Below are 13354 nucleotides of genomic sequence, written 5' to 3' on the forward strand. Positions count from 1 at the left end.
TGCAAACTCACATGTGTCAAATTCGAATCAAGAGTGGAAGTAATATATTTCCAAACTGGGTCCAGATTATTTTCATGTTATAGAGACATTCCTGTACAGAACAGTAGCCTAAATTTGTGGATAACCTTGATTGGTGGATCGTGGTAATTATCATGCTATCTAAAAAATTAAGTCTCATATGATGTCACAAAGCAGTACTTTTGATGTACATACATTGCCACGCCTCGCTGACAAATATGTTCTGAATCTCTGCATTACACTTAAATGTACCGTATATGACCGTCTATAAGCCGAATTTTGAGGACCAAAAAAAGCAGTCTGTAGAAGGGGGTCGTCTTATCCATGAGTTACACTTTCGTCAAACTTTTTTCCAGGGGTAAGAAAACAACATCGTATCACCTCGCGTGAACAAACAACAGAATGGTGTCTCGTCGTTGATGGAACATACTTACCGGGTACTCTGGTCTCTGTTGGCCGCGACCCATCGCTGGAGGGCGGCCTATCCATGAGAGATATGATTTTGACACTGATTTTGAGGGTCAAGTTTGGGGGTCGGCTTATCCATGGGGTCGGCTTATAGACGGTCATATACGGTACTAAATCTAATTGTCCAGCACTGAGATAAATAGCCCAAGATCACTAATGCCACAAATACCAAATTATATTTTTACCAATTACCAATGCCATCTTTGCACAGTGTGTGTCCATTGAGGTGATCATGAGTATCACGAATTCACCACAGCTTGTGTACCAAGATATCTCATACTGTTGTACAGTTTTTAAGTTCATGTATTCAACAGCAAATAAAGCAAATTGAAAAAAAAACCCCAAAAACCAATTATGTTTACAAAATGTCAAGTAAAAAGATACTGTTACTTGTGTTAGCACAAAGCAACCTTCTCACATCTCGTTGTCTGCTTTCCTAGGTGTCAATACTTACAGCAATGGGCTGTCGTACATAGTGATATAAAGTAACCAGCTACGTAATCCACGAATCAAGGTGACGTCACATTTTGTGTGCACACAAATTGGTGTTATTACAAATGACTTCGGTAAACAAACGATTCATTCAGAAGTCGAATATTAGGCATTTTCAATCTGTTGAATTAATGAATAAAATAATCAGTGAGTACACAAAACAAAATCGTGCATTTAAAATATGATTTTCACAGCAGTTACCTTATATCCACAAATCAAAATTACGCAAGTGTAAATATTCCATTAGGCATGAACCAAAGTAAGAACATTCCACTATTGACTCAGAATGTAATTTGGCATGGTGTGAACTATACATAACATAGCTTGTCATTGAAAAAACAGTAATTTCATCATTCCCAGACCGATGTCAATCATGATTTTATACATGCATCATGCCTGCATGACAAACCCATTAGGTTTGCAGTTTCGGAAAATGTTCTTCAGTTTGTCAGGGAACAATTAGTAATATTCCAGCTCCATGATGTCAGCCTGTAGATAATCATATACAATCCTGAAACTCCAGAGACAGATATAGTGAGCTATGATCCACATCATTAGTTTACTATGACAAGCAATCACTCAAGTCTGACAGCCTGGGTGCCGTTCCACTAACCGATCTTAGCCCTACGCCAATCGTAAACCCCTAAAATGCCAATCTTAGCGTGACGTTACGATCGGCTTACCGTTCCATTAACCAATCTTACCCAAGTCAATCGTAAAGTTAAGATCCAAGGTCTAAGTTGCTCATGACCAACTTAGGAAAGCTAAAATCAATCGTAGAGAAACCAAAGTGGTGGCTTTCATAGTCTATGTGAAGAAGAAGAAGCGAGCATTTCACCATGAGCGTCCCCTAAAACCCCCATGAAATGAATTTGTTTACTTCTGTGATGTAAACAAACACTGCACTGAAGCCTTACAAATGCGAGGCCAGTCTGACCACTGTCGTCATGGGAACACAACTGAGCGAGTCGGTGTAATACATTTGTACTACAATATTGCAACGTCATGGTTAAGAACAGGGAGGGTCGGAAGTGAACAATGTTCTGAAACAAAAAGATACAAATATGTTTGATTTCACCTGCTCTTATTTGGTAGGGGATTCTAAATTTTAAGGCAGGCCGCGTGTTTTTCAAGACCACTGACAGATTCTAGATACGTTATCAGATGATGTGCTTGTGACGAGGTAGTTCTCGGCGTTCACACGCACTTGCCCCTGAAATCAAGCTGCTCACTACCCTAATATTTTGCTCGAGGTTTTTTCTCCACGTTTAAACTTGGTTCTAAAACTACTTCCACACATTTCTCTATCTCTCGCACGAAAGAGTCTCGATCTAAGCTTAGATCGGATTGTAGGATTGGGACCGGTTACGATCGGCCTAAGATCGGTTAGCGGAATGGGTATAACTTTTAGCTTAGACGATGGTAAAATAGACGTAACTTGCTAAGATTGATCTTAGATAAGATCGGTTAGTGGAAGGGCACCCTGGTAAATCTGGTCCACTCAGGACCTATACAGGGGTCGATTTAAGGACATGAAGCCTACTTGCACCCAGTGCAACCTAAAGCAATTACCTTGTTGCACCAAACAAAAACAGATCGCACCTGCAGCTTAATATAAAATCTTATATAATGCTTGAGTTTTTGTAAAGACGGTTTAGAACAGTATTATAACAAAAGAAATCTGTAGTTATCTTACTTCCTAAACTTTCATGAACAGCAAGTCCTTCAGTCACTGTTCATACAATAATCAGAGTCACTGTTCCAAGTGAGTTCCTCATCATTCTGTTTTCCAGCTGAGGTCTGAGTACTTTGAACACAAAATATTAACATGCACTGGCTCAATTTGATATACATGAGAGGTTGCATTTAGCAGTTTCAGGTTGCACCAGTGCAAGTTCTACATGCTTAAATCAAGCCCTGCTATAGCAAACCGTCCTTAGAAACAGTAATCACATCCATAAACATCCAAAATGCCATGTATTTTCTGTTTTAAAAAAATATTTTTCAAGAAGCATTCATTCATCTTAAAACCTTACAAGTCAATACACCGTGTTTATTCAGTGACTGTCTAGCATGTCTTTGTGAACACATTCACAGCTGGGTCTGGGACATATTGATAAACATAAAAGGTTACGGTAAGTCGTTATAACACATCCTTGGAAATACATGGATACGGCTTTACTTGGTCCCCATGTTCAGATGAATTTGAATTATGCAAATTCTGAATGACCTGATTTATCATTAACATATAATATATGAACACATCTTATTCTCAATGATTGTTTTCTGACCAAAAAATGAGAAAAAGACAGATTGCCCTTGGTGAAAACCTGTATCAAATAACTTTGACTGAATACTGAATGTGAAATAATACTTTAAAAATTAGCTTCCGATTTATTCATCCAACAGCATTTGATTAGGATGTTTCTTCATACTTCGACAAACTTACTTACAAAGTAAATGTAAAAAAGAAAATGTATCCAAGTAGATATGTTATTTAATGCCAATAAATATGTTTCTTTGGAATTCTAATTCGAACGATAAGTATGCAGAGAAAAGACTCCCTGCTAACACAATGCATGACTGCTTTCTGAAACATCTTGAAATTGCATTCTGAAACAACTTATTCCAGATTTTCTTTTCTGAAACAACGATTCCACAATTCTCTTCTAAACAACAAATCCCATGATTCCTCTCAGAAACAATCTATTCCACATTTTCCTCCCTGAACAACATTTCCCAGAATTCCCTTCTACATAACGTATCCCATGGTCACAGGACACACAGTTTGTAGAGGTTTCTACCAAGACACTGACCATGCTTGAAGGCGCTTGCTCCAACTGATCTGGTATGGCACCAGATGAAATGTAGCACCATTTCTTTCAACCAATAACAACAGTATCTTTTAAAGCAAGTTTCAATGTTGTTGGCACTTCAAGATGACATATTTGGTCTCGTGGAACATACTTGCGAACCACCTGCATACATCTTTCCTTTAGGGAGTACACTGAAAAACAAAATTGACATTGCTAAATAAATTACATAAAAAGGAAAATCATTGTACCCTTAACAAATTGGATAATAAACAAGGAACAACAACAACTTTACAAACTACCTACAACATGAATGGACCCGTGAAGATCCGGGTTAGAATTGATCTTCAGTACCCCATGCTTGTCGTAAGAGGCGATTAACGGGATCGGGTGGTCAGGCTTGCTGACTTGGTTGACGCATGTCATTGGTTCCCAATTGTGTAGATCGATGCTCATGCTGTTGATTACTGGATTGTCTGGTCCAGACTCGATTATTTACAGACCGCCGCCATATAGCTGGAATATTGCTGAGTGCGGCGTAAAACTACACTCATTCACATCATGAATGACAGTGATGTGAGGGACATAACTTTAGTGTAATGTCCTGAAACCGATAAACACAACAAGTGTTTGCCACTAATATGGCGATCTCCCCTGCCGCTAGAGAAGAATGAAATATTTATAACATATTTACTGCGTTTACATAAAATTTAAAAGTGGTCAAAGTGTGGTGGTGACATTGAACATAAGGTTAAGGTCACCCATATCAACTGGTGTCTGCGTAATACCCCAATGTAGGTTGTCACCAAATTTGAAGACATTGGGTACAACACTACATACGCATGGACGCTGCTGAATACATAGTCACCCGTTCCGCGTTGCGGCGGGGGGACAATTATCTCCCTTAGTATATAACACAAAGGCTCGCAGATCAGCTGAATTATGTTGTATGGATGTTGTTTAACATGACACTCAGCAATATTCCACCTATATGACAATTTAACGATCGAAGTCTCTTGATCAGACAATCTAGTTACTGACAACATGAAGATTGATCTACACAACTGGGACGCAAGATAACAGTCAAGTGAGTGAGTAAGTATCGTTTACGCCGCTTTTAGCAATATTCCAGCAATATCACGGCTTGGGATACCAGAAATGGGCCTCACACATTGTACCCATGTGGGAAACTGAACCCGGGCCTTCAGCATTACGAACCATGAGGCTAGCACACCGCCCCAATAACAGTCAAGATGAAATGTAAGTTTCCATGGGTTTGCTGTTACACAGGTGCAGCCATTTTCATTATTGTAATGTAAAGTGGTGAGGTATCTGCATCGGAATGTCCAGACTAATGCTAAGTTAGTGTTCTTGCCTAGAGAGGTACCATGTTACAGCTTAACATGGATACATGAGTGAGTTTAGTTTAACACCGCACTCAGCAATATTCAAGCTATATGGCGGTGATCTGTAAATAATTGAGTCTGGACCATACAATCCAGTGATCAACAGCCTAAGCATCGATCTACGCAGTTGGGATACGATGACATGTATTAACCAAGTCAGCGAGTCTGACTGCCCGCCCCGTTAGTCGTTTCTTACGACAAGCATGGGTTACTGAAGATCAATTCTAACCCGGATTTTCCCGGGTCTCTTAAACACTGAGAAATACATGCATGGATATGGAGGAACACTACATATATGTTCGCTGATGATTGGCTGCATAAAAGATGAACAGCCATGCCATCAGCTCTCTGTGACGATGTCAAGATGAACTGATGAGATTAATTTTCACTGACACAAAAAATAGATATACAGACATTTAACACTCAAAATGCTTTTCATTGTGCTTTATATCTCTTTGAAACAATGAATTGATAAATACAAGAGAAACACAAAAAGACCCATTCTACTTGTGGTATGTAGTGTTCTGGAACAAAATTCATTTGACTTTTACAAGTACCTGGAATGGAAATATGTACAACTTTTCTACACGGGGGCCAACCATCATGTTGTGTCCAGCCAACTGGTTCATATATCTCCTTCAGCTGCACCACCAGGCGATCACCGGATTCAGAATCACGGAAAACCCAAGGATGTCCAACAAATGTGTTGACATCCACAAACTGCTGAGGCAGCAATGTCCGATATTTGATTCGAGCACCTTCATAGTTGAGCCAGATAATGTCCACTCTTCTCTTTGTGTTATTCACAAACCTAACAAATGAATGAGCGGTTGATTTTCCAGATTTCACCCGGCCAGACCCTGGTGCATTTCCTTCATTGCCAGTCATGGTTACTGAGTAATCTGTAACAAGAAGTTTGTGTTTTGAGTAATCATTGCAGCTGGTTAGAAGACAGCCTCATTAAACTGAATTTGGAATTCATCCAACATGATGATTAAAAGGTGTAATTCAGAGTGGTTAAATCTACTGGTAAACCAGCCTGTGACTGACAACACAGAAAACTTCCTACCATGTAACATATGTTATATGTGGGATTACACTTTCTTAATAAATACAAATTCTAGTATGTTTGAGGGTTGAGTCCCATCTGTGGAAGTCGTGGTGGCTGAGCGGGTTAGGTGGCTGACTTTGTGTGCTTGCAATTAGGTGCCTGACTCTGAGGGTGTGGGTTCGAATCTGGATGGGACTCAACCCAACAAAAGTACTGGCATCTGTACTTACTGTACTGAGAAAGTGTAATCCCAAATATATAAATGTTACATTTGACCACTTTTTAATTTCACTGTGTAATCAAGTTCTACCATGTTAAAATTCATCTCATAACTCCTTGGTGTCAGTGATGATATTGAAAATGTGCCACTAGGTTAGTGTTTTGAAAGGGCTGTCAATCTGAATCAAGGAAACAGGAATAATGGCCTTTAAACACAGAATCAGTTTTGTAGACCATTATAAACTACACTCAACCATAGATGTATGGATAAGAGTAGTATATAAATGTAAAACATAATTATAGTTTACCAAAATGCATAACAGGCATTTGAAGAAGCTTAGAAGAGCTACGTAGTCTGACCACACGAAATGGGCAGTCTTTAGATCATTAAGCCATGCAAATTTCACCACACCAGTATAACTGTGTTTGAAAAGATAGGATGTCCCATTTAGAAATTAGAAAAGTGTCAATTTTCAAGCTCTTTGCCATCAATAAAAATTGCACTAATATTTTACCTCTGTTTTGGAGCGAGTGTGAGAGTTTAAGACAAAGACAGTGTGGGTGTGAGAGCAGAGAGAGAGAGCTAAACTGAGAGGCTGCTCCATGTGCTTGATCACACAGAACATTACTGAATACAGAATGAACTGGATACTCTCTTGTGTGTTATGTTGGTAGAGCAAACCCCACTTGGTCACACATACTTTGGATATAGAAGTAACAGTTTCTTTGTATTTTGCAACCTATTATTGTAAACATCATTTCAAAATGTCAACTGACAATGACTGAGAATGAAGTACTTTTCTATACATTTTAGAGCTTTTGCTGAAGGGCTTCAAGAAGGCCAGTAATGACAATGGGTTGGGAGAAACTCCACTCAAACCTGAGTACAGTACCGGTAGATCTATTTGAAATAGAATACATTCCAGGCTGCCACATGGAACCACTGACTTTGGAATGACAGATCCTGACTAGCCATTCATGATATAGAAGTCATGCATATTATTGCATTTCTGTACTGAGACAAATATACATTTTGACAGATTTTTTACATTTACTGCTGACAATACAGAGTACTAAATATGATGTTATTAAACATGTGTTATGTTTTAGTTAATGCTATTTGCCATGTGAAGTTGACCTACATATGTGTTTGGATGGAATCAGAGGAAGGTCACCAAAGCATGTCAATCTCTATGAAAGGTCCTAACAAATTGTACATCTATTTGGGGTAATCATGTCACAATGGTGTTTTTCTCTTTTCAGGGAGGTTCATAAAAACAATATGACAAGCATTTCGGGAGGTTCAGTATTTTCAAAACTTTAGTATCCTTTGTCAAATACACCTACCCCCCAACAGTCTTCAATATATGTAACTGGTCATTATGGCAAAACCTGTTGTGTTGTTTTCTGAAATTCTGGAAATTTCCTGCATTATTAACAATTTTATTTGTTAGCATCAGCAAAATAAATGACTGTCCAATACACATCTGTTTTGGTGGTGGTTTCATTATAACAATCACAGTGGCATGTGAAACAAACAATTACATCTAGGTGTGTATTATCACTAAGGGGTCTGAACACCAGGGATCCAGATAATTTTTCAACATCAGGAGTACGTACTACTTATTTGTTCAATACTGAGTACTGGAAAACCTCAAGAGTACATTTAGAGTACTGAATGGAAGTTAATGGACTATCAGTAATCTTGTGTTTCGTTTCATATATGCACCACAACATTGCTACTCTTGTGTAAACAGGTCAATAAACAATACTTTTTTCAGATACATACGTCTGTAAATGATTCAAAGACCGTACACCATTGCTGTGGTGCGTATCTGCTACGTTTCTAAATTATTTCCAATCGTATCGTGCATATTTTTTATCCGTACATACGCCGATACGGCCCTTATCTGGAGCCCTGGAACACTATGAACATGGAACCATTGAAACAACGCTATGACCCCGGTAGTGACAACTAGCTGTGATTACAATACCATTTGCCTCTTGCAGAGTTGTATGACTTCTTGTTTACAGCAAAACAGATTTCTTGACTTTGGCTGTGTGTACGTACGTTTTGAAACACTAGTTCCGTATGCTCTAATGTGATGACATTTGATCCAAATATGTAAACATGTATATTGTATATTCTACCATGATATGACTATAGTCCTCTTAATAAATATCTTACTCTTGACATGCGACAAACTGAATCAAAACTTCATCTGTCAAATCAAGGTTCGGCGGCCATGTTGATTTAGTTAGATACTGTATTCCCTAAAACAAATAACAACCAGCATGATCTTTACCGGTCGGATCCCGAATAAATGACAGACACACTGTAGATGTGCAGGCCATCCCGCCGCAGTCAGTATCTACTCTATTTTATGTTGAGGTGAGACTTTAAGTAGCATTCCACCTAAGAATCATGCACAGGTGGATAAGTCAAAAATTTCATATTCACTTGAAATTTTGTCATTCTCTTTATTTGGCCTTGTAAAATGTCATGTCACTCAGAATTGTTTCTGCTATCAATATTTTTCATTAATTAGCCACTAATTATTATTCTACGAAATTGACCCAGAATAGCATGTGAAAATGTACGAAAATGCTATTTTTACGTTGACAATATTGTTAAAACTATTCGTGCAGTCAGAATTCTTTTACTTTGTATTGAAAGATTACATATACAACTTTCACTTCAGTTATATTTTTGAAGAGTTGATGAGGACCGCTCCATAGCAACCGTTGTCAAGGTCACGGGTATTTTAACCTATAACAAAATTACTCAAAATTGATGATTTTTAAGGACATTTATCTCAGAACAGCAAACGTTTGATGTTGTAATTGCTATTACTTTGCTTAATACAATTATGAAATTGTGATAGCAAGACATAAAAAGTTTGCAAAGTTTTGAATTTTTTATTTTATTAAACGTTGAAAGTTCAAAAATATATATATATTGTCAAAATTTTGACAGAATACAATTTGGTACATTTACCAAAAGAAATCAGCTATTTATTGAATATTCCACAAGAAAGTATTATTTAAGTATTTAAGAGGACTGTTAGGAACATTATCTGAAAAAAATAGCAGAGGGATTTGCAATGTCAACCTAGCTAAGAAGTGGACGTTTTGAAGAAAAATGCTAAGTATAGTAGACCCTCTGTGCATGCCTAAATTACTAACAAATTACTTAAAAGCTAACCGATTTTCAAGTACTAAATCCTGTTATAGTTCTTTTTCTTAAGTACTTAAGTAAAATATGCTGAGTCATCAAAATTATTATTTTCAGGAAATGTGAGATTACCTTTCTCAAAATGGAAAATACAGTGAGAAAGTGAAGATGTCACATACTTACGTCTTCAGTGTTGGCTTTCTATACTTTTATTAAAGCATGGATGGAATATTCCTCATCACAAACATAACACAGACACCTTATTTGAAGTATGAACCATACTTTTAAGAATAAGAAGAAGAGGAGGAGGAGGGGAAGAAGAAATGTTTATTACATAGTGTCATGCATGTAAATAAATACAAATAATGCCCGGCCATAGGGCCATGAGACACTTTAATAATACATGTACACTTAAAAATAAGGTATTACATGTACTCAATAATACATTCATACTGGCATTCTTACATTTGTCATCCGTTCAAAGCTTTCATTCATTCTCGATAGAGTGAGTGAGTTAATGATCAAGTGAGTTAGTTGGTTAGTGTATTAGTGGGTTAGTGTATTAGTGAGTTAGTTGGTTAGTGGGTAAGTCGGTTAGTTAGTTAGTTTAGTTACTAAGTTAAATAAATAGTTAAATAAATAAGTATATAAATAAAAAAATCCTGTCAGTTTGTCATACATCCCATATATTATCGATTCATAATCTGTCATACTACCTTCCATACACCAATCCTACTCAGACAAACAACATATACATATACATTAACTAAAAGCCATTCACACAAATCATTCACTCATTCAAACTCATATGTATCATTGTCAAACAGAATCTCTATCACCCATTCTTTCATACACTAACCCTGCTCACACAAACAGCATATGGCCATATATACTAAGCAGCAAAAGAAACGTCAGTTTGGAAGACGACAAGACAGTGGAAACACGGAAGACCAATCAGTACTGATACAGTATGCCCACGTCTTAACATCGGGAACCTCCATTGCCGTAGACCATCACCATGGACCTATCCTCACCCCTCGTCATCATCGGCGTGAACGTCTACAGTTTGCCATACAACACCAAAACTGGAGATACAGGCAATGGAGAACTGTTCTGTTCACAGATGAGAGTCGGTACTGCGTATCAACTGCAGATGGCAGAACAAGAATATGGCGACAATGTGGCCAGCGTTACTCAGACCAATGTGTTAAGAAAGAGACTCATGGGGAGGTGCAAGCATCATGGTATGGGGAGGAATAGGCCTGACCCAGAGAGTGGGTCCTGTGGTGTTCCAGAACCTTGGTCCAGGGAGAGGAGCCGGCATCACAGCGGTGCCCTACATCGACCAAGCTCTCAGCCATACCACTTTTCGCATGTCACCGGAACCACATTTTCTAGCATGATAATGCCCGTGCCCATACTTCCAGAGCTACACGGGACTTCTTACAGCAGAAAGGTGTCAACATTGTGCAGTGGCCAGCCCTTAGTCCTGATTTAAACCCAATTGAACATCTTTGGGATGAAATTCTGAGGAGACTGGCTTAATATTATGTGTAAACTTTCTGTCAACTGATATTTTGAAGTTGTTAGATGATGAAGAGCAGTGAGGCTTAGCTAGATCAACAAAGTAATCACCCCAGAGTTCACAAATATCCTCCGCTGTATTTGCACGTTTGTCACCCAGTAATAGTTCTTTAACAACAGGACTTTGTCACCTCATTTTGTGAAATGACTTAAAGAAATATATATTGTCAAAGCCAAGTAATGAAATAAATATTTGAATCGAATAAGGTAGATAGCTTGAGGCAGCTAATACTCGTGAGGTTGTGCGGACCTTGTAGGTAATGACAACTTCATTGCAGAGACGGGCCCACTGTCGCTTTATGTTGTCATACGTTGACTCCTTCACAAGTTGACAGTTGTGGGTGCCAAGAGCAAGATCGATGATCTTCTGCATCCCTGTAACAGGGAAAGGTGTTGGTACAACCCGGCTCTGGACAACAGTACACTGTATCAAGATCTGTTTGTGTAGGTTGTGGACGACTGATTTTACCTTCACATACTGTGGGTAAAGTAAAACCCTCAAGTGTCTTGCATTCTGATTGATGAGACATTTGGAGTCCATTCCCAGATTTTAGCAATTCATCATTTGAAATGAATTTTCCATCTCCAATGGCATAGGCTTTTCTCAGAAGTATTCCATTGTCTTGGAATACTACTTCATTGAAACAATTTATTTGTTTCAGTCTGTGAGACTTGACAATTTGTTTGTCAGTGTCCATTGTTACTACAGCAACTTGACATCCTGTAACACCTAAAATGATAAAATAAATACAATTCTATAATCTATAGTTTTGAAAGAAAAACTAATGTATGTACTAAAACATACCATTTCTTGTAGCTTTTACTTTAAAACTTTTAAAACCAATTCCATTTAAACTTTACAGAATTTTACCACTACTGAAAATTAAACAGCCACCAAGTGCTTACAATTTGGACAAAATACGACATGTGACTGATAACAATATCACAAAAACTACAGTAACATCTGCATTTTCATTAAAGTTCGCCTGATGCTCAGTGTTTTGAAATATTCGGTTGCATGTTTACAAATTTTACTCGTAAATGCGACCATATCTGATTCAATCGCAACATGGATCCCTGTTGGTGCAACTGTTAGACAAGATATCATAGAGCGATACACGATTTCGGATAGTGTAGATCTGTCGATATAAATATATGCAATGCTTATTTTTCATTTTTATTTCTCATCATAAATGACTTACCAGTGTGATTTCTACAAACATACCTGAAAAGGCCGATTCGGTAGGAAATCAAACTTCCCTCGCTGTCTGCTGCGGGGGCTCTTGTCGTCTGCCGACCACCACATAAATTCACCTCCCGCAGATGCGAAGAAATATCCCGGCAGCATGATGGGTGCCAGTCAAATCGCCCCAGCTACAAAACGCCCCAGCCAATTTGGTCAAAATGCCCCAGAGTTTTGGTCAAATCGCCCCAGGTTTGGTCAAATTGCCCCAGGGGGGTAGTCAAAATGCCCCAATGTATTTAAATTGGTTAAATATATGCCATAAATGCATAGTTTTTGTCAACTTCCATATTATATACTTCGGATAATATTATATAGAAATATTTCTGATAGATTTTCTATTAGTAAACTGATAAGAGCGAAAGTAATATTCATGTATAAACAACACTATAATACCAATTATTTGCATGTTATTAATGCTTTTGTAAAGAATTACAAGAATAAAATGAAATGTTTGTATAAAATGTTTATTGGCCATAAATGCATAGTTTTTGTCAGCAAGTATGGTATAATACTTATCAAAACAATCTACAGCTGTGGTTGTCAAAAGGTGAGGCGGTAAATGCATAGGTTTTCTCAACAAGTATGGTATAATGATTATCAAAACAATCTAGAGCTTTTGTTAATTAATCTTGTCAAAAGGTGTGGATAAAAACAGGCTATTAAAACATGTTCACTAATTGACATTCAATGCTGTGTTTAGTTAAAGGAAATGTTGAGCATTTCAGGCTATAAAAAAATTCACTAACTGACCATCACCTATTGAACGATTGTAATATCTACAGTCATTTTGACTTAAATTTCTGTAGCAGATTTTGTCTAATCATACATCCTCGTCTCCAACTTGAATGTAGTGACCTTAATGCGCACAAATATGAAAGATTT

At 37.7% G+C, this 13354-nt stretch overlaps 1 protein-coding gene across 1 annotated transcript; it reads right to left on the minus strand.

Moving 5' to 3' along the window:
• Positions 1 to 3014: 3014 nt before the first annotated feature.
• Positions 3015 to 8755, minus strand: LOC124278708 (von Hippel-Lindau disease tumor suppressor-like). Its single transcript, XM_046714482.1, has 3 exons — positions 8656 to 8755; positions 5755 to 6099; positions 3015 to 3985 (listed from the first exon to the last, which is right to left on the minus strand). Exons 2-3 carry the CDS (start codon positions 6083 to 6085, stop codon positions 3861 to 3863), a joined length of 456 nt encoding a protein of 151 aa, XP_046570438.1. The 5' UTR covers positions 6086 to 6099; positions 8656 to 8755; the 3' UTR covers positions 3015 to 3860.
• Positions 8756 to 13354: the final 4599 nt, after the last annotated feature.

Source organism: Haliotis rubra, unplaced genomic scaffold (assembly GCF_003918875.1).
Source record: "Haliotis rubra isolate DU_JTF1 unplaced genomic scaffold, ASM391887v1 Scf240, whole genome shotgun sequence".
NCBI lineage: Eukaryota > Metazoa > Mollusca > Gastropoda > Lepetellida > Haliotidae > Haliotis > Haliotis rubra.

Excerpts from the sequence above, each read along its gene's own strand:
- LOC124278708 (XM_046714482.1), bottom strand. The coding sequence starts at position 6,085 with ATGACTGGCAATGAAGGAAATGCACCAGGGTCTGGCCGGGTGAAATCT. Across the intron at positions 3,986-5,754 it reads TGTACATATTTCCATTCCAG|TGTACTCCCTAAAGGAAAGA; the intron begins GTACTTGTAAAA and ends TTTGTTTTTCAG.